Source organism: Gymnogyps californianus, chromosome 17 (genome assembly GCF_018139145.2).
Source record: "Gymnogyps californianus isolate 813 chromosome 17, ASM1813914v2, whole genome shotgun sequence".
In the NCBI taxonomy this organism is placed as follows: domain Eukaryota; kingdom Metazoa; phylum Chordata; class Aves; order Accipitriformes; family Cathartidae; genus Gymnogyps; species Gymnogyps californianus.
This window is the reverse complement of record NC_059487.1, coordinates 2690437-2712016: the sequence shown is the minus strand read 5'-3', so window position 1 is coordinate 2712016 and position 21580 is coordinate 2690437. Positions and strand designations below refer to the sequence as shown.

The 21580-nt window shown below is 54.8% G+C and overlaps 1 protein-coding gene across 1 annotated transcript in view; it reads right to left on the bottom strand.

Annotated features, from left to right (window-relative positions):
- The window catches only part of NECAB3 (N-terminal EF-hand calcium binding protein 3), a 29807-nt gene extending 11654 nt beyond the window's left edge, over nt 1-18153 (bottom strand). Inside the window, exons 1-5 of the mRNA XM_050907305.1 lie at nt 17939-18153; nt 12880-12904; nt 11085-11193; nt 4071-4096; nt 3630-3727 (exon numbers count right to left, since the gene is read on the bottom strand). Of these exons, the coding sequence (XP_050763262.1) occupies nt 3630-3727; nt 4071-4096; nt 11085-11193; nt 12880-12904; nt 17939-18031 (351 nt within the window). The 5' untranslated portion in view covers nt 18032-18153. The remainder of the gene's footprint in view (nt 1-3629; nt 3728-4070; nt 4097-11084; nt 11194-12879; nt 12905-17938) is intronic.
- Nucleotides 18154-21580: the final 3427 nt, after the last annotated feature.

Genomic DNA, 21580 nt, shown 5'->3' with positions numbered 1-21580 from the left:
TGCTCTGTCTCACTGAGCACGGCATTTTCTGCTCATAGCAAAGACTCATGGAAAGGAGTCACAGAGGAAATAACTCAGCAAGCACGAGACAAGGCTTTTTGGTCGTGGACTGGTATTTCGGCTCTGCTGACCCAGATGAAAATCCCAAAGTTGCCAAGAGCTGCTATAATTCTGCTTTTGAGAGGTTTTATTAGTTTCTTATGATGATAGTTAAGCTCGGGACAGAATGGAATAGGTGATCGCATAATTCCTGCCAAAGGAGAAATAAAAGAGTGCCTGACTTGGAGAGGTATTTATGGGCTAGTTTGCAGTGTCTGCAAACTGGAGAATGGAAAGATTTTAGCATACAGGTCCCCTGTGAGAAATATCAGGCCGTTTGCCAAGGTATTTCCACAGTTCGCTTCTTACGCTGACGCTATTATATTGCAAACGCAAAGCCACAAGATAAGCTTTAACTAGTATACTGCAGCATAGCTATCAAGTTGTATTTTACAAATGTAAGTGGGAATGACAGAATTTGGAGAAAACCCCTCTTTTCTTGAAAAGGCATCTATTCTTTACCATGTTTCTACCAACCCAGTGAGGAAGGATGGGAGCATAGGAACCCCTAATGATTTGATTTCCTCCTGCCAACCTATGGATCCATAATAAAGACCACAAGCAGGTTTGCTGCCCACACATACACTATTTCTTACAGTAACTGCTGCAGTTACTTACACAGTGAGAAGGACGAACCCGGCTTGCATTTCCCATGCTTTATCGCAGCGTTTATCCTGCAGTCAACAACGTGCACGGCAGGCAGCAGATCGAGGAGCCTGCCAGCGAGGAGACAGCCACTGAGACACGCTATTGATCCACACCGGGTACCCTGGCCTGCAGCGACCGCACGCATGGAGGTGGGAATCCTCGATACCAAAAAGGCTTTCGGCGGCACTGCTTCAAACCACAGCTCCCAAACACAGAGCCGTGGCATATTCCCTCCAAGCTTTGGTTTCCTTATTTCCCTCTCTCTCCTCCCTGTAGTTCATTGCCCTGGCATGGTCTGAGCAAGCCAAGCAAGCGCATCTCCCAGGCTCTGCTTTTGTTGTGCTAACGAAGCAGCCCATGCTCTCTGTTTTCCTGCTTGTAAAGTGGGCTTGTATTTACATGAGCCTATTTACAGCTGTGGGTAAGTACCTGGAGCATGCAGAGGTGAGCAATCCTGTAGCAGCAGAAGTAAGGAACTACTGCAGATGGACCATGCCCTAACCAAGAGATGCTGTGGTTCAACTGGTGAGACCTAGCTCAAGTCAGAGAGCCCCTTCTCCTTCTTCTAGCTAGCCTGGGTATCACTGCCTCCTCGGGAGTCACACGAAGCTCTCCTAAATACAGCCTGGGAAAAACAGGCAGGGACTGCAGATCCTTCAACATCTGTTGACTCCACAGCCCTGCTCTGGAAGCAGGGCTTTATGGTGAGGGCCGCTGGAGCAGGCAGGACTCTGCCAGTTTGCTCAGCGCACAGCACAGCCACATCTCCAGCAAAAGCAGCTCCCCGGGATGAAGTTTCATTTGGCTCTTCCAGGAGGGTGGTCTCTGCCAAACTGGGGCTCTCAGTCCTCAGCTATGGTGGCATTAGAGGTGTTTGAATCAACAGAAATGAGGGACAGACATGTAATATGGGAAATCTTTGTTCTCTATCCCCTCCCCTGGCTCAGAGAGGTGTGAGCTTTGGCTAAAATCCAACCTAATAAACCCACTAATCCCATAATAACCCAAGATCAAGTCCCATTCTGGAAATACAAACGTGGAAATATATTCAGGTCACAGCCAGGTAAGAATGCAGCGTTTATCATCTCTGCCAGTCCCTAGCAGCAGCAGATTTCCCACAGCTCTGCAAGAGCCCTGACCACAGGGTTGGAGCATTGCCCTCTCCTGCCTTCTCCCCGGCTCAGAGCCCAGCGGACCAGGGAAGCGCAGAGAGATGCTTCCCGGAAGGGTCAGTATCTGCATCGGGGCACGCAGCAGCTCAGGGCTGGGATCAGAGCACCTGATCAGCGCAGACCTCGCCCGGGTGAGAGCAGCACTGTGAACATCGGGCTGCCCTGGCCCCCTGACTCCGGATGGATCCAAACAGGGGTGGAAAAGCGAGTCCACAAAAATCTGTTTCAACAGGGAAAACCTGCTTCTCTTTTCCAGGGAACACCTGTGGCACCAGAAACTATTAAGTGAATGAATGCATCATGCCAATACTGTGAAGCAGATGTAATTGCACTGTCCTTCGGAGAAATAAATGAATATACAAATTTGTTACCAAAAAAACCAAAACAGAAAAGAACTGAAATAAAGCATAGCTCTCTGAAGAGGATTCATTCTCTCTCTCCAGACTTGCATTTAATAAATGTGAAGGGGGCCAGGCAGCTGAACCAAAGAGAAAATGCGTTTTCAAGTGATTCCCCCTCCTGGCATGAAATTTCCCAACGTACAGGGAGATGCTGCTGAGGCTGGATTTGGCCAGAGGAAAACTCAAAGAGAGGACAAGATCATGACTGACACTACAGAGGCACAAACACCACTTCGATGACTCTGCAGAGCTGACAGCAGGACTGGTCCCCCTTCGCTTCTCTCTCCAATTAATAGGTCAGTGCACAGCGTGCACGTGGATGATGCCCTTCATCCGCTTCCTACCGAGCATGAAACCACCACGCTGAAGGGAAAGAAAGGGCCAGCCCTTCCCATGGCTGTAAAACAGCATCAGCCCCAAGCACACAGCTAAACCATTTAATACGTTTCAGATGCAAAGGGGGCTGCTGGTCCCCGAGAAGGGTCCCTTCCAGTATTGGCCACTGCTTTTTCACGGCTGTATTCAGCCCGTGACGCTGTGCACTGCAGACCTCTGCTCTCCGACGCAAAGGCAGGGGGGCTCACAAAGGAGGAGGCTGCTTGCCCTAATTAACAGCCTCCAATGTGCCTCCCATCAGTACAAGCTGCAGGGAGAGCATTCACCGCAGGGATGAACTCGGCACAAGGCTGGGAGTCAGTGAATTTCACCATTTCCAACCTTCTCCCCAGCGCCTCGCTGTTTCCCAAAGCAGCCCTCCTGCCGCAGTGGCTCCTGCCCCCTCTCCGGCAGCCAACTTTTATTGCTGTGAGCACAGGCTGTGCTGAGCACAAGCTGCTGGGGTCAGTCCAGCGCAGGCTCAACCCTGGAGTCCCCATTTCGCACCACACTGGTTTGTTGAAAAGACCTTGCTTTGGCTCAGAGATGCAACACATCATAGATTATCAGCGATGCTCCCAGAAACAGTGTCCCCAGGCAGGACCCTGCAAGCGGTCTGCAAGGAGCTGTTGGAACAACCGCTGCCAGAGCCCTACGAGGAAGAAGACTTCTCCAGAGCACAAAAGCACTAGCTCTACCATCCTCCTCCTCCAGCACGGCTTCCCCTCCTCCAGGCATGCTGCAGGCTGTGCTGCTGCGGCACTCACTGCACACGGAGACCACCGAAGCACACGCAGGTAACCCCGTTGATCCGGGAGGTACCACATTTGCTGCCTCTGACACCTAAGTTTAATGCTAAGCAAGCAGCTAAGATCACCACAGCTTCTGTTACACACTCGCCTGCCCCGCCGCCCTCCCACGGTCCCATCCTTACCAGCTTGGTTTTGTCCATGGCTGCCAGGACCGCAGAGTTGAGGGCTTCAAGGGCGGAAAGCACATTCCTGTATTCTCCGAGATATGCCGAGAAATAATCTGAAGCAGGAGAGAAGACCACGGTGAGCTTCCCGAGCGCCTCCATCTCTGCCTGCCCTGCACTTTCTGCTTCCCACACACAGCCCAGCACTGCAGGGGGGCATTCGCATCCCTCTCCAGAGTCACGCTCCCACCTGGACTAAAACGAAGAGCCCTTTCCTATACCCAGGGATAAAATGTCCCATCCCCTTGGGAAAAGCATGGATCCTGTGCTGGGATTCAGGCACAGGAACTGTCAATGCCACTGGACTGCCCAGTCCTGCCCAGGTCAGACATGCACAAAGCCCCACCACAGACCCTCAAGAAAGGAAGCCCTCCGAGGCAGGAGTATCACCCTACTTACCGCACAATTTCTCCGTGTCCACATTACTGCAAGAAACAGAAAAACAAGCTCTTGTTAGATGGTGGGCTGGTTCGGGAGAAACAGTTGTGGTGAGCAGGGTCTTGAGGGTTTGTCTTGAGCCCCCAGTGGATTTACTGCTCCTCCCATGTATTTTCAAAAGCTGTATTAGAAAAATAAAAAGCTGCACAAGTTTAGAGCCAGCAGCTCAGGAGCCATGCCCAGCATCTGCAGCACCCAGGCAGGGCTCCAGAGCATCACCTCTGCTTCAGGGGCTGAAGGAGCAAGCAAAGCTCCTCCACCAACATCTCCTGGAGTTGGAATGTCCTGAGAAAGTGTCTGTGAGAGCAGGATGGGGCCGGGAGGGAGGTCAGGGGAGGCAGGCAGCGCCCCGCACCCCTGGGCTGGGCAGCTGGGTTGGCAGCCCCATTTCTGGGGCCCCAGAAGCTGCTTCTTCAACCCAACCTCTTCCCCCAAAGGTGCAAAGCATTCAGCCAGGGCTCCCTCCTCGTCTCCCTTGACCTCAGCCCAGGTCCTTCCCTCATGGCTGCCCTACGGCACCAGGCCCCCTCCTCTCCCATCTGCACCACGGGTGCCCCCGGCTGCTCCTCCTCTTCCCTGCCTTCAGAGCCCAGGTGATGTGGGGCTGCCTTTAGGCTCCCAGGGCAGGGGGCTGGATAGCTTTGTGGTCCACGAGAGGGGTTGTTCCTGCCGTGAAGGCCATTAAAGCAGGGATCTGGGTCCAAAAACCTGGAGGCAGGGGCCAGCCCCCTGCCCCTTTTCAGTAACAGGGAGCACTGCACTGGAGAATCAATGCTGGCATCCCTGCAGGGCTTGGACAGGTCCCTCCTGTTGCTAATAAAGGCACTGTTGGGGCGGAGAGGGAGGAGGAAATGTCCAGAAAGTCATGTTTTCAGGATGGGATGTCAAGCAGAACCATGTGTTTGCATGAAGCTGTCGGATCCGCTCAGGTGGCCAAAGCCACGGAGGCAGAGCTGCTTGCGATACCTGGCATCACCTGCAGAGCCTGCAAGGAAATGCCCCAGGATATTGTTTATTCAAATCAGCCTCCGCTCAAGAAATTCTGCTGTCTCAAAATCCCCTAAATGATTATAACCATTTTCAATCCTGATTGGAAAAGCAGAAAAGAGCATGAAAGAGTTTTTTTAAGTGTTTAAGTGCTGTCACACATGGAGGAACCAGTGATACCTGGAGCTTGCTGGACTCCAAGCATGAGGATAGCTGCAGTGCCGCTGTCCAGGCAAAGTCAAACCACGGCTGCATCACCCTGTCCCCCCTCTGACACTGCTCACAGGGCAAAGGGGCAAAAACGCCCCAAGGTAAAATTAGAGGAGAGTGTGCAAAGCGTCCAAAATGCCATGCCAGGAACGGGTGTAATAATTTAAGCAAAATCTTCCTATAGCTTTTGCCCCAAACTTCAAAGGCTGGTTTCTGCATCTCTCTCTCTCTGCTGGGCCTCCACTTAGTGTACTTTAATAATAGGCAGTGCTTCAAATCATGAAAATATTTTGGTGCGAGATGTCATGGCAGACCCGCGGCAGTGGGACTGCAGACCCCTCTGTTTAGCTAATTGCATCAGGCGCCTGCTTAGGCAATGGAGACAGGCAGTTTTAGGATGTGATTTGGCTCATCTATTTTAAACACCTACCGCAGGAGCTGATTAAGGTAGGGCTCTGGCGCACTGTCCTGGCACTGCAGACAGTTTTTAAAGTGGATAAATAAATAGTGTTTCCCTTGAGACGCAATACAGATAATCAGCAAAACCACAGCCCCTTCTTCTGACGACTCCACTCCATCAAACTTTGCTGATCCCATCTCCGAGCAGCTCCATGCATCTGAGCACAGCTCTCCTAGATAGAGTGACTGGGGTTTGAAGCACAAATTTAAATTGGAAAAATGTCTTGCTCCTTCCTAATTTTTCCACTTATTTCTGAAAGCTGCCTGGAGCCTGCAGAGCCACTGCTGCTGCACTGCCACAAGAGACTTGGCACTGCAGCATCCACAGCACTGCTTGCTAGACCCATGCCCCAGAGTAATAACTGCAGCCACTGGTTCCCAACCAAGAGATGGGTAAAAATCACAAAAGAGGGGATACGGACATAAGATAATAGAATACACAGTGAAACACCTAATGCATACGTTACCCAGGCATTTGCACCTATCCTCAGTGAGAACCTGGGGCTGGGACTGGTTTCACCAGGAAGAAGAGGTGGCCACCAGCTCAACCCACTGCCCAGCTCCCCACCTTGGCTCTAGCGAGCAGGCATCTGCGTGACAAAGAGCTACGATCAACACCAACCCTATGGCTTCTAAGGAGAGGCCAGAGATCATTAGTAACTCTATCTTGTCTGTTTGCTGCTTAAAGATAAACATTAACTAATCAATCACTAAAACACTGAACAGTTAAACATTGAACTGATCACCAAGATCTTGTGGCAAAAATCAGCCCTCTGGGAGTTGTCCAGTGGCAGATCTGCTCCCTTCCCAATGCAGTCTGCTGCATGGCCACCTCTTCCCACATTCCACATCCTGCAGCAGCCCCCAAGGCACAGTTAGGGGCAGGACAGAGCACAGCAAGGAAATCACAGGACCAATGGTGCCATTTTCCTACTACCAGAAGCTACTTCATACCAGAAACCAGGAGGAGCTCATGTAAAGAGCCTGCACGTCAAATCCTGACTCGTTTTGCAGGGCTGCAACCGGGCAGCAGGCTTTGCTCCGCTCCTCTCTCTGCCATCCCCTCTCCCACTTCAAGAGGAGAGCCATCCTCTGCCTCCAAAGCACTCATCCTGAGACTCTCCACATTTCCACATAGCTGTATTTTGACTGTGCTCAAACCACTGATTAACTGTAATTAAGCTTGAACTGATGATGAAGGATCTTGTCATCATTATGCTGTTGGGATTTTGTCAGAATGTGCCTGGAATTTATGCAAGAAAAATGCAATCAGCTTCAGCAAAGTAGATGGGAATTTTTTTATTTTTATCATTTATCATGTTGGGAACCTCTGCTGCCGTCAGAGATCTGGTTTCCAAACCTTTCCAGTGTGACCCAGAGCGTTTCAGTCACTCTCCATCATTCAGAGACTGGCAGACACCGCGGCTCTGAGTCGCTGACTAAAGAGAGGGAAGAAAAGTTCACACAAGTCCCTTCTTCCACAGAACCAGAGGCTTGAGGTTATTTCCACTGAGAGTTTTTAAAAACCACCAGGTCAGCACTCCCACCTCTTTCACTTGTGGCTCAAGGTCAGAGACACAGGCTCTGGGCAGTCTGTACCCAATTCCTGCCACCACCATCTGATCGTTCTCATGCAAAGGAGAATTTGCCAGACCTTATTTTTCTAAATTTTCCTGACAGATGCAGGACAGAAAGACACACAAGCTTCACAGGACACTTCCCTGGGCAGGTGTCATAGTCCCCTGCAAAGAGCAGTAGGCATGCAACCTATGCAACACTACAACATTCAGTCCAAAGCCCTTTGTAACTGACTCTCCATTAAGTAGTCCCCATGAGAGCCTGGGATCTGCTGCCATCCCGCCTGGCTGGGCTGCAGACACATGGCTGCTCAGAGAGCAAACCGCACTGTGCATCTCCCAAGACGCTTCTGCAGCAACGGAGCTTCTTCATCTCTTCAAAAACATTTGCCTCTTCTCACCCAGACATTTCAGTGGGTGAAAATGCACTTCTCCAGGAATGAATCTTTCTGTTCTGCGCCAGTGCCAGAGCTGGTGTGGAGCTTTCTGACAAGCTAAATGAAATGGACCTAGCTGTTGTACCAAATTGCAATAAAGAGTTGAATTCAGTTTCAACGTAATTTTTTAAGTGTCAAAGAACTAGAGCAAGGAGATACTTTAAAGCCAAAGTGGAACAATTTTCAGAAATGCAGAACAAAAAAAGCCTCGTGGGGAAACGTAAAATCTGAACTGAACCCAACAGAGGTGCCTGACACACAGGCCACAGCATCCCACCTGAGTGCCGGGTGGATGGGACGTGGAGCAAAGATCAGATGGGAAGGACGGGGAGAAAAGGAGAGTGTGGTGCCCTGGGCTCTCTGGAAGGAGAACAAGTAATGTATGAGACCTCTGAAATACTCATCTTCCCAGATGTCAGCTTTGGGACCCAGGGGAGCAGCTGCAGGTTTGCAGTGATGGGTGAGGGTCAGGATGTGTCTGGGCAGCGCTCCGTTACCCAGACACGGAGAGTGCCTGGGTATAAAGGTCTCTGTTGCTGTCTCTCCTTGGGTCAGGCTGGCACCGACAAAGAAACACAAGTTTCAGCCTAGACCTGATGAGCACAGCACCCTTGTGGCCCAATCCACCCACTGGATTACAGGTGAAACTTTCCCACCATCAGAAAAGCTACGGGACATGGAAGCAGCACGCCAGATATGTTTGTAGAGCTTGTAGTTGCTTTCTAGCTTTGTAACACTTTGCGTATTACCTCGGGTAATAACTCTTGAATCTGGCAGCAAATTTCAGCCAGCTCTCAAAAATATTAAGTTCCTGCAAGCGCAAGGCAAGCAGGCAGCCTGGAGGAAAAGGGCTGTCCAGCCTCCCCGTCGAGGGGACAGCAGGGCACCAGCACAGCCCTTACAAGACACCAGAGGTTGTACAAAGGAGCAAGTTCCCCTGCACACCCCAAAAAACAAATGCCAGAAAGTCCAGCTCTACACATAGAGCCACAGAGACCTGTACGAGGCCCAGCGCGCTGAACACTGCTTGATTTCCATTACCTGCCGTTGTGCAGCAGGCAAGCAGTCCCTGGGAACAGATGGGGTCGTGCCTCCCTGAGGACAGGCCTGTCTCTCCAAGTCCCTCGCCCCAGCAGGCACACGGCTCTGGGTCAGGATCAGAGCACTCTGGCAGAGGCAGCGCTGCCCCACGTTGTTTGCAGGGGGCAGGATGCCTCTTATCAGGCAATAAGCTGAGCGCCAGGCTCCCTCTCTGGGAAGGTCCCACCTCCTCCTCCTCCTCGAGCTGGGGATGAAGCTGAAGCAATCATGTACAGTTCCCTGCTGCCACCTCCCACGTCCCATCCCGCTCCCGCCTGTTCACACCGAAGCTGTCCCATGCACTGACCCTGCGCACGTGCGCATGGACCATGTCCCAGCCAGGGACAGAAACAAGAACTACACCTGCAATGGCGTCAGGGCTGGACTTTCCCTTCTGCTCTTGCAGAAACAAGGGCATCCTCGCAGCGCTGCAGGGATGGTGTCTCCTACATTTGCTTGAAGTCACTGAATGCAGGAATTTGGAAACCAGCTCTGTCCGCAGGGTCCCTTCTGCTCTTCATGGCAGAAAGAGATCAAAGAGCCAACGGTCATGCCCTGCTAATAGATGTCACCAGCTCAGTGCTGCAACTGCCATGTTGTCATAGCTACTGCACCACCATTACGGGTAACAAGTTATAGAGAGCACCGCTGCAGCCAGGGCCGTGCATGGCTCTCACAGACAGCCGCTCACACGGGGCCCTTCAGTCAGTCCTGTTTATCTGCTCTGGACAGATGGAAGAAGCCTGGCCTGAAAGCGATGGTAAACCAGGAGATCTTAACCATCCAGCTAAAGGCACGGTTAAAACTCTCTGCTTTGCTGCAACCCATGTTTTCCAGCGGTACTGTATGGGGGGGTGACTCCAAGGTCACCTCAAAATGGAGCGAGAGGAAAGGATCATTTGCAGAAGAAAGGGAATGGCTCACTGCTGACTCCCTGGGATCACAGCCCAAAGAGACAGCTATTTTCAGGAGACACCTCCTGCTGACCACATCCAACAAGCCCAACTAGCAAGACAGGCAGCAACAGGCAGCCAGGCTTAAAAGAAACTGGCACCAGGGGCTGCACACACTAGCCCACTTCTCTGCCCCGTCACTAAAGTGGGAGCATCAGCTAAACCCACCACCCCAACACTTGGCAGGAGTCAATCATCCCCACTCCCCCAGTCCTGGGTGGATGATGTGGGGACTTGCAGCCAGGGACTGCTGGGTGTCCGCTGTCAGCGGCTCGGTGGCAGTCGGTGGCTGTTGGCAGCTCGGCGTGGCACAGGCCCTCCGTGCCGCTGCCCTGGCTCCCTGCAAAGCCCTGGGGCCAGCGTGTGCAGCTAAGGCTGCTCTGAGTTACCTCTCCCTGGCGGGGACCTGCTCAGACACTGCCCTGGCCGAGGGCGTCAGAGAGGTGCAGGAGGTGCTTCCTGGGGTGCCAGGGAAGTGGCACGAGCCAGAGCCAAGCCTGCCGCCCGAGACCGGGAGGAAGCTGCAGCCACCTTTTCCCCCAGCAGCACCCCTCCATTTGAACAGGCAGCTCCCAGACATGTAACTTATCAATGGCCAGTTTCTCCCAGTGCCAAAACATGCTCGTTCACAGCGGCCGGCAGGGCAGAGGGACCCCAGCAAGGCCACGCTGACATCCGAAAGACTGGGATGAGAAACCCAGCCGAGCCCAACAGACTCCTCCAGATAGCACCAGTCAAGAGAAGACCAGGGCTAAGTGCAATTACTTCTCCTGTTCTTTGGGGGTTTCTTTTTTTAAAATTAGCTGGCCTAAATTCACAGTTACGCTCATAAGGCCCACTTCTGGTGGAAAGCAGCTCCTACGTAAGTGAAAAGCGGTTCCCTGTGTCAGCAGTGGCAAAGTCTGTGACTCTGCACAGTCTGTGCATCATCCTCACACCATCACATGCTCCTCCTGCAGACACAACCTGCTCTACAGAGCTGTATATTTCTAGAATACATTTTTCAAACTAACATAATGTAATTTTAAATGGATGCTTGCTTTTATGGAACTACAGTAAATCTGATAACAACTGTTCTCAAAATGTCTGGCTTCTCTCATCACCAATGCTCGTAGCTGGTGTTCAATGGGTTTTAACATCTGCGTGTTACAAGAGGTAGGTTTATCTCACCCTGACTATTTATCGCACCCGCCTCCAAATGTCCTCCATCTACAGTCAAGCAGTTTTATATTCTCCTTCGTCTCCTCTCCTCTGTGCCACCACAGTACTTACTCTGAATGACGCCTGTCAATGCCACTGAACAACTCCCACAGCTCCTCCGAGCTCAGGATCCCATCAGCAAAATAGTTCTTGAACTCCTCAAATGACAGCTTCCCATCATCTGCATTTAAATAAAAGGGAAGAATAATTATATATCTGCGGAAAGAAGCATACAGGCCCCAGTGATCCTCCCAGCAGCCTCTCTAGGAGCGTGGGACAGTTGGGCGTGTTGTGCATAATAATTAGAGCACATATCTCATTGAAAGCATGTCCCACCAGTCCCCATCAAAAACCCAGGAGCGCTGGCAAGCAGGGCCACTGCTGCTGGAATTTCAGTTAGGAATTTCAGCCCCTTCCAAAAGACCCCACTGCAATGTTGTCGTGGTTTAACCCCAGCCAGCAACTCAGCACCACGCAGCCGCTTCCCCTTCCCCCCTCCCAGTGGGGTGGGGAGGAAGGGGAAGAAAAAGAAAACAAACAAACAAAAAAGGTAAAACTCATGGGTTGAGATAAGAACAGTTTAATAACTAAAGTAAAATAAAATATAATACTAACTAATAATAATAATAATATAATACTAATAATAGTAATGAAAAGGAATATAACAAAAAGAGAAATAAAACCCAAGAAGAGACAAGTGATGCACAATGCAATTGCTCACCACCCACTGACTGATGCCCCAGCAGCGATCTGCCCCTCCCAGCCAACTCCCCCCAGTTTATATACTGGGCATGACGTTCCATGGTATGGAATATCCCTTTGGCTAGTTGGGGTCAGCTGCCCCGGCCATGCTCCCTCCCAGCTCCTTGCACACCTGCTTGCTGGCAGAGCATGGGGAACTGAAAAATCCTTAACTTAGGACAAGTGCTACTTAGCAACAACTAAAACGTCAGCATGTTATCAACATTATTCTCACACTAAATCCAAAACACAGCACTGTACCAGCTACGAAGAAGAAAATTAACTCTATCCCAGCCAAAACCAGGACAAACGTTTTCAGACATACATGCAGACACTCTGTACTTAGATGACTGTCCAAGCTGACTGTCCAAGTACAGAGTCCATTACAAACAGCACAGTGAGGACAGCATCAGATTTTTATGGAAAGAAAATCTCTCCATTGACTCAAGAGCTTTTTCCTTCCTCTCTGTGGAGGACTTCAGCTCCTGGGCTGCATTTTGATCTGCACCAAAAGTGGCTCCTGGAGCCTGCAAGGTACCGTGAAGGAGAAGAGCCCAAGAGGGGGTGGGAAGGCTCAGAGAAATGACTCGTGATTTTGGACTTCTTGGTTTATTGGTGCCAGATTAAAAACCAGGTAGCAGAGCCTAACTTTCAAATGCCAGGGCCTCTGGTGGGCATCCAGGAACAGGGCCACCCAACTGAGGGCACCTGTAAAACCCTGGACTGACCGCAGAGACTGAATCAATCCTTCAAGGGACGGAGCAGAAGCCTGACAGCCCCTGGGCTGCCTGCTGCACAGCTTGCTTTGCCTTCCCTTCTCGCTGCTAGCAGCGCAGAGGAGAGATCGTGTGCATGCAGGCAGGAGAAGGGCTTGGAAGTGCTCTGTCCTGCATGGCACACGGATGGTGAATTGGGCGAGCCCACTTCCCCAGCCTCTGGCCAGGCCCTTTGCTCCAGTGCCTTCTCCTCCAGGCAAAGCAGAAAAGCATTTTTCTTGCAGCCAGAGAGCTGCTTGCCCTTATCCTCCTCCACTCTTTCAGTCAAACCTCCCAGTGAGGACAGGCTGCACTCCTTCGCCCAGACCCGGGCAGCGAGGGGGAGACAGCGGCAGGAACAAAGCACTCACCATTCTTGTCGGCTCGCCGGAAAATCTGCAAGAGAAAATACAACAGGGTTTAGCAAGGCAGCAGGGAGAGCAGCACGGCTGAATGGCAAGCCAGGCGGCAGCCCGCACTGCCACTGTGGGAAAACCACCTCCTGAAGCCCGGGGGAGCCAGGCAGAAGCCCCCGCTGCCAGGGCTGGGCAGGCCAGCACGGCACAGGCTGCTCCGGGGAAATTCCCCTTTGCGAACAACTAAAACCATTTCTCACCTCCAATGGGCAAAGCTCTCGGCACAGCCACCGCCGCCCGAGCGAGCCCAGCACTCACACCAAGCATCTTTTAGAGAACACAGAGGGAGACGAAGTAGAAAGGGCTTCACTGCACCCTTGTGATGGAAAGTGTTTAATTTTTCAGACCCTTTAAACGAAAGAACATTAAGCATAAAACCACTCCATAACGGGAGCACTTTGTGCATCACCACTGACACTTCAACCGTCTGCACCGAGGAGCAGCTCTCGTCCTGCACTTTGTAATCACCCTTCACAACAATCCTTCCTGTGACACCTCGACATGCACACACACTGTAATTAATAATTAATGAATTAATTAATCTGTAACTAATTCTGCCACAGAGCACAGTTGGAGAGCTGCTCCAATTCAGGGTCTCAATCCAGGTTCCCAACCACGAGGCTTCTGCCCGCAGCCCAGGAGAAAGCTTGGGCTTCTTATCCCTGCCTGGCTCCTCTTTCACCAATAATTATCAGAAGGTCCGGGGCTGACTCCGGTGAGGAACAGCATAATTTCCAAAGCCTGGGAACATCTTGCAGACCAAACAGTATGAGGTTTTGGCCAGCACATCCTAACAGAGCCAATGACAGAAAGTTGTGTGTGTGGCAACTTTCTTCTTTTTAATCATCCTTTTTAATTATCCTGGTTGATGAAGAAATCTGAAGGTCTGAAGAAAGATCAGGAATGAAAAAGGGCAGGAAAAGGGGAAAGCAGACTTTGTTACACTCTTTTCCACGCATCTGCAAATTGAAGACCGCTGATAAAACCACCCCCGGACCAGCTCTGCTCCCTGTCACAGGAAGACGTGTTGCTGCCAGCTGCCCCCTCCGCCCCCAGCTCCCTTCTGCACCGCTCACTGACAGCTTTGCTGCGTGTTTTGAGGGCACAAGCCCACATCTAGCCACTGAAACATCCCTGAAAAATCGCTTTGAGGTAAAGAAATAGTTGCCCAGAGAAACCTCCGCTGCTCATTCCTGAGGAAGCTGCTGGCTTGCAGCTGGGCAGAGGCTTTTCAGATGCCGGTCCCAGCAGGGAGCTCCCTGGTCCTTCCCTGTGACCGAAACCAGGAGCAGGGACATCTCCTTGGAGGATGCTCTTCTGAGCAAGGCAAGCTCCTCCTGACCAGAGCCGCTACAGGGAACGGAGGCTGCCCTGAGCTGACCAGCGTTAGGTAACCGTCCCTCCAGGGCACAGGCTTCCAGACAGCCAGGCTGCTTCCCTTGCAGGAAAGCAGGGCAGGCACTCTCTGAACTCACAGGACTCACTGGATGTACTTTGGAGCTTTACCACGACCAGCTGAGACAGGAACCCGCAGCTCCCACAGGCTGGGGATTTCTCTGGGTTTTAAAGCAAAACTTTCTCCAGGGTAAAGGGTTCGCTTGCGCATCAGGGGTCTCACGGCTGCAGGGTTACACATGCCAGGGCTCCCCGGCTGCAGGGACAGCTCTGCCTGCAGGCAGGGGCAGCATCAGCGGGTCCCACATGCCTGTGCCACCCTGCTGCCTCCCTGCCTCGGGCACGCCACTTTCTGTTGAGGCAAAAGCTTCACCCTGCAGAGCTCTCTGTCATCGGAGGGACACATGGCTCATGCAATGACATCTCTATGACTCCAAATGTCACTGAGGCCAGCTAGCTCATCCCAAAGACAGTCAAGTGTCACCCAGGCACTTAAATGCAGATTCAAGTGAGGCCAAACATTTCCCACTCACAGGCTGACCTTGCTCAGCAGGGTCTGTCTGCAGGCTCAGACAGAGAGCACAATTTCAGGGGGGATCCCATGAGGCTGAGAAGGTCTCTAATCCGAGGTGAGCCCGTCCTGGATTCAGCATGAACCTCAGCAAACAGAGATGACGCTTCTCCCTCACACAGAGGATCCTCTGCTCCAGCGATGCGTTAGAAAAGCACTGCCAGTGCACACACGACAGCTGCCTGAAGGTCAAAATAAATAAACGTGGCGCAAGCAGTGGAGCTGCGAGAGCCCTGCAAGGCGAGGCCACGTCTGCTCCACATCCCCCAGGGATGGCGGGGCTCCTCGCCGCCTCCAGCGAGCCCATCCTCGGCCGACCCCAGCTGCAGAGGGGTGCCTCGGTGAGCGCTGCATGCACCAGAAAACACCGATGGCTCCTGTGCACAAGACAGGATCCAACTCCAGCCAAGCAAAAATAGCACAGAGCTGCTTCCACGCTCCATGGGGTGACCCCCAGCCCCCCAGGGCGCAGGCACATGCACAGCAATGGCAGGTAAGTGCTGCTCCGGGTGCAAGAGCCTGGTGCAGACAGCAGGCCTGGGACAAAGCCAGGGAACAGTGATGCAAAGCCAGGCTGGGAATGGGATCAGGTCTGCCTCGGGTGCTGGAGAGGCCCTACAGACAATCCCTTGCTTGTGCTCGGGGGGCTGGCAGTCTCAGAAACACAGGGACACTGCCTCAAGCCCGAGACACTTCCCTTAGTCCCCGGCTCCTGGGCTTGGATCCAAGCAGTTGCAGCCCCACTCAGTGCCTGCAGCAGCAGACACACTGGGACCGATGGAAAAAGCACTGAACTGGCATTTATTTGGGGGATGAACCCCCCACACCCCAGGAAGGAAGAACATTATAGGGCTTCTCCCTGCCTGCAGGGCTGGAAGCAACCACAGCTGCTGGACACACAGTCAGGGACACAACGGCTGTTGGGGAGGGGACGGGACAGCTGCCCTGGGGACACCGTGCTCATCAACCCACCGCAGGCTAATGCAGGCTGCGGCCAGGCACCAGCCATGAATGGCAGGCTGTCCAAGCGGCTTTTCTGAACCTCTCATACACTGAGAGGGGAGTAAGCAAGCCCCGAGCACCAGCCTGGGGGACAAACCTCCCAGAGGCTTGAGATGTCTGCACAGAGAAACAACTGCGATGGCAGCACTGCAGTTTGTACCACGCCTGCAGCGAAGCATCTCAGGCAAAACCCTCCTCCTCCTCACCTCTCCTGAAGGCAGGCAATCTGCAGGCAGGGAGACAGCAGCTCCGGTCCCAGGGGAAGCATCGGCTGCCACCTGGGATCTGTCATGGGCAGCCCTGCCTTCCCGCTGCCCAAGGGGCAGGCTGGGATCCTGCCACGCTGCGGCGGGGGGCAGCTCGCCCTGACAGGGCTGGAGGGGCAGCTGGAGACCAGCCAACTGCCCAGACCCAAAAGTGGAGATATTAAACTCACCCTGCCAAGCTCCGGAGCTGAGGCAGGAGCAAAGGGAGCCACGGGGAAGAGGAAGGGAAGCCGCCAGAACCCGGAAAGCAGCCGCTAGTGCTGTTAACATTTCCCATTTTAATTGCCTTAATGATGCCCTGAGGGATAGATGTGAGACTCAGCGAGTGCCCAGAGCAGCTGAGCTGGAACACAGCTGTCACCACCAACCCCCCTCCAGCCCATCTTCCATCAGCCAAGTAATTAGTGTGGTTAATGATGCTGGCTGGAGAGCCCTGCAGTCTGAAATCCCCCCACTGCAGGAGAGAGACCCTGACCCCCAGCTGGAAGCTGCGAGCACCACTGCGGCCGAGGGAGCCACACTTTCCAGCTGCTCCCTGGTGATGCCAGGAGGTCTTCCAGGCAGAGGACCAGACCAGGCACAGCATTCACCCTCCCAAACCGCTGCCCGAGATCTCCTGCTCCCCTCCTCCGGGATGAACTGGGACATGGGGAGTGGCACCACCCGGACCGGGACAGGACGGAGATGACAGCTGGCACTGTCCTGGGCTGTCCGGGTGCTGGGGCACCACACCAACCCTCACCCTTAACCCTCGCTTGCTTTCTCCTCCCCACAGCAGGGCAGGGGCAGCACCTCCGCTCACACGTTTCCTTGGCTCCACAGGGTGACTTAGACCCCAGTGGTGCTGGACACAGGGGAATGCAAGGGCTGGTGGCCCACCAGGGAGATTTGGGCGCTGCCCTCCCGACCCAGGCACTCTGCAGCTCATGAGAGACGGCCAGAAGCAGGGGTGTTGAACACCTCTGACGTGCTCCAACTTTGGAGGTGGGCTTTGACCCAGGCTGTGCCACTTGCCCTGGGAGATGGCCAGGTATGCAGCCGCCTGCCTGCCCTGACGGGTGCCACAGGGGCAGAGGCACTGCCTCCCCCAGAGCCCCGGCCCCAGGGCACACAGCTCCCTCTCAACAGGAGCACCCTCAGCACGGGGCTTGAGGGGATGCAGTGTGATGGGAGGGACTGTCCCAGGACCTGTCTCATGAAAATGAAGACGGCCACTATCTGCATCTTCAATTCCCCCAAGCCACCCACAGGCACCGGGATGCCCGGCCAACCTCCAACCTGCACAAAGAGCATCTTCCTCCACAACTCCAGGCACGTTAGGAGCAGGCAGGGACGGGGGCTGCAGCAGGCAACAGACACACTCTGTCTGTGGGATCCCACAGCTTTTAACAGCTACACAGTACCTTCTGCAGCTTTCCTGCCAGACACACACAGCTCCCGCTCCAGGAGTCACGACAGCCAGCTCTTGATAAGGAGTGGGCTATTTCTAGCCACTCAGAGGCCCATAATTCAGAAAAAGGACACAACACCGAGTATTATTTAAGACATCATGACCCACGCCTTGATTCACAGCTTCAGGCCTGGGTCAGCAGCAGGGCCCGCTCGCTTGTCCCTTGGGTTTGGTCCCTCAGCCGGGGCAGGCGGGAAAGGGCCGCACCCTGACGCCTACGTGTGCAGCCCCGCCTCGGCTCCCTGTGAGGAGGCACCGCAGCCCGCCTGGCCCGCGCTAGCCCCGGCGGTGGGACAGGGGCTCGCTGGGGGCCCGCCCCGCGGTACTCACGTCGTGGAAGATGGGGAGCGGCTGGCGGCGGGGCGCGGGGCCGCGGTCGGCTGACAGCAGGCACACGGCCAGCAGCTCGGCGCACGCCATCATGGCCCCGCCGGGCGCGGGCGCTGCGGCGCCGTAGGGTGCGGTGCCGTAGGGAGCGCTGCGGTGCCGTAGGGTGCGGAGCCCCGCGGTACGCTGCCGTAGGGAGCGCTGCGATGCCGTAGGGTGCGGTGCCCCGCGGTACGCTGCCGTAGGGAGCGGTGCGGTGCCCCGCGGTACGCTGCCGTAGGGAGCGCGGCGCGGAGCCGGACTCACCGGAGCAGCGCCGCAGCCGCCAGGCAACTTTGCCTCCGCTGAGAGCCCGCCCCCGCGGCGATCCGGTTGGCCGCGGCCGGTGATTGGCACCTCAGGGCCGTGCCTGTCGTTGGCGAAGGGGAGAGGGGCGGGGCGGCGCTGTGAGGGACGCGGGGGTGGTGGTGGCGGCGCGGCGGTCACCGCGGTCCCCCGGGTGCCGCTCGGCTTGCGGGCGGCCCCCGCTTGTTCCCGGGGCCCAGTCGGCTATGGGTTTGCCCTAGGTTGGTCCCAGTTGGCTCCAGTGCACCCCACTGTGCTCCCAGTTGGTTCCAGTGCAGCCTACGGTGGTCCCAGTGTGGTCACACTGTGGTGTAACATCCCTGGTTGCCCCAGTTGGTCCCGGTTTGGCCATGGGTGGTCCCGGTGTGGTCCCGGTTGCCAGGGTATCCCTAGTTGCCCCAGCTGGTCCTAGTTTGGCCATGGGTGGTCCCACTGTGGTCCCTGTTGGCCCCAGGGTAGCCCTAGTTGCCCCACCTGGTCCCAGTTTGGCCATGGGTGGTCCCAGTGTGGATGCTGTTGGCCCCAGGGTAGCCCTGATTGCCCCAGTTGGCCCAGGTTGGTCCCAGTTTGGCCACAGGTGGTCCCGGTGTGGAGGCTGTTGGCCCCAGGGTAGCCCTGATTGCCCCAGTTGGCCCAGGTTGGTCCCAGTTTGGCCATGGGTGGTCCCGGTGTGGATGCTGCTGGCCCCACGTCTCCATCCCCGCCCGGCACAGGCACCCAGAGGCCTGTGTGTGCGGAGAGGAATAGGACAGACGTTCATGTCTGTACCCCAGCCTGTCCTCAAAGGTTTTCACAAACAAGAAACAGATAATTAGATAAATAAACTAGATAAAGCTGTGCCTGGGCAGAGCTTCACACCGCTCCAGGGGTACATGTGCTGCAGTCACTTCTTGGGGTGGTGGGCTTCTTCCTGTCCCTCTCAGAGTATCCCGGGATTTTACTTACAGAAAGGGGCATGCACCAGTTTCGCTCGGATGCAAAATCCCAGCCAGGCTTGCCTCCATCTGCACCACCTCTCCCTTCACATGGACCTCTCGAGGCCAACCCTTTGCTGAGCTCAGCTTCTCTTAACCCAGGTCTCAAAACCAAGATGCTTCCCTAGCCCAACGTGACCGAGCCACAGCACGTGTAGTTTGCTCGCTCTCCTCCTCCCCCGGGGACAACCGGCTGCAAGCTGAGCCCGGAGCAGTTGCAAGGATGCATCACAGTTATTTTTACCATGTCTCAGCTGCTTCGGGTGTGTGCAAGGGAAAAGAGGCGGAAAAAATGCACCTGGGACTGGGCAGGGGTATCCGAGGGCTCTGGGGAGCACATGCACCCAGCCCACGTGGCACAGGGCTGTCCCTTGTACCCGGGGAGGCAGAAAGAGGTCCAAGAGCTGGAGCTGTTGAGCATGGCCATCATCAAATCAAACTAAAATGGAGGCAGGTACTAGAGAAGCAGGCAGGGGAGGCCCTACAGCAGCGGGGACAGAGGATCACCTTGCCAGGGAGCATGGGAAGGGGCTTGGGCGATGGTGGGGCTCTGCTGTGGGTCAAAGCAAAGCCCTGGGGAGGGCCTTTCCACGTTCCCATGTTGCTAAAATCCGTGCTCGGTCCCTATCGGGATGCCTTGGGGTCAGCATGAGGTTCAGCGTGGGAAGGAGCAGCTGTAAAGGGAGGGCGAAGTCAAGGGCAAAACTTCTGCCAGCGGCAGGAGGCAGTGGGTGCCCCCAGCTCCTTCCACAGGCGGTTCCAAAGCGCACCCCGAAAGCCACCAGCAGGGAAGGGGGACATGGCCTTGGCCCCGGCTCTGGGGGGGACGCCAGGGCTCTGCTCTGCTTCTCAGGTTGGGGGAGCACAGGGCCACAACTGGGCAGGAATTAAATGAAGCACCCACTTACCGGTGTCTCCTGAATAAACAATGCTGCACTTCACCTCCCTGAGTTACTTCCTTGCGGAAGAAACGCGAGTGGTTTTCGGAAGTGGAAATATTGAAGCATGGGGCGGGATGCAGAAGCAAGGCAGGCAGCAGGCAGCGCTGGCAGGGGCACGGCACCTTGGGCCAGACGTACCACAGGGCCCTACAGAGACCCCAAAACCTGCCCGGACCCTCCAAGGGGGATTAGGTTAAAGGTATAAATTCTGGCAAACTTTATGCTGTGTCAGCATCTAATGCTGCTCCCCCAGCCACTGCCAGCCTGTCCCAGAGCTCGTCCCACTGCTGGGCTCTCCTGACTCCTCCGAGTCCAAACCTCACGACTGAGACCCCACGACTGCCTGGGCTCAGCACCACGTCTGCATCCAGCACAGCTCAGCCTGCGGATGCCTGCCCGCCCGCTGCAGCATTTGCCGGTGCCAATGGAGCCGCCACCGCAACCTGACAGCACCAGGCACCCCCAGAGCTGGACGGGCATGATCCCTGCAGGGTTACTGCCAGGGAATGGGAGATGGGAACAAACAGGAGCCGAGGACCCATGGAGCATGCAGGATGTATGGAGGGTGCCCATCTCCCACACCGTGTCTGCTTTGCCCAACAAAGAAAAGCATCCGCGGTGCAGACGATAGCTCATAAAACCAGGCAGCGCCCAGGGCCACTTCCCAAAGCTGCCACGTGCTCTTTAGAAACAAGAGCCCCTACACGAGCTATCATCAGCTCTTTCTCCAGCGATTCGAAATAGCAGGAGGGAAGCCCTTCAGCTGCATCATGAATCATCCCTGGGAGGCAGAGCGGTTATTTTTACGGTGCTCTGGCTCACGTGGAGCCGCCAACGTGTTCCCCCCGAGATGGGCTGCATGGCCACAGTGGGGGACATGGTCCTGTCCCTCCCAAGGGGCCTGCTTTCATGGGGACTGGGAATCCCAAGGGCTCATCATCCCCTGAGGTTCCCTATTAGGGGAATGTGATGGTGAATGCCGTCAGAGAGGTTCGCCTTTGCTCAGGGGAAAAGGGAAAAGCTGTGCTGCTACCGGGGGTTAGCTCGCTCATGGGAACAGCCCTGCAGAGCTCAGGACGTCGGTGTGAGTCGTCTCCCCTCTCCCTGCGCCCGCTGGCTCCCGTGAAATCCAATGGCCGCTTTCCCCTCGCCAGAGTCTCACACCTTTGGGCAGCTCTGCAGATCACCATCACCCTCCCTGAAAACAAAACTAAGAGGAGAGGAGGACGGCCAGACCTTGCTCAGTGCGGGGATGAGGACGCGTTGGCATATGGCTGGGCTGGGCACCCCGCAGTAAATCATGAAAGCTTCAGCACCTCTGTCACCTCAGGTGACCAACATCGACCTTATAAAGAAGGATGCAGCAGGCAGGGGACCAGGGGCCA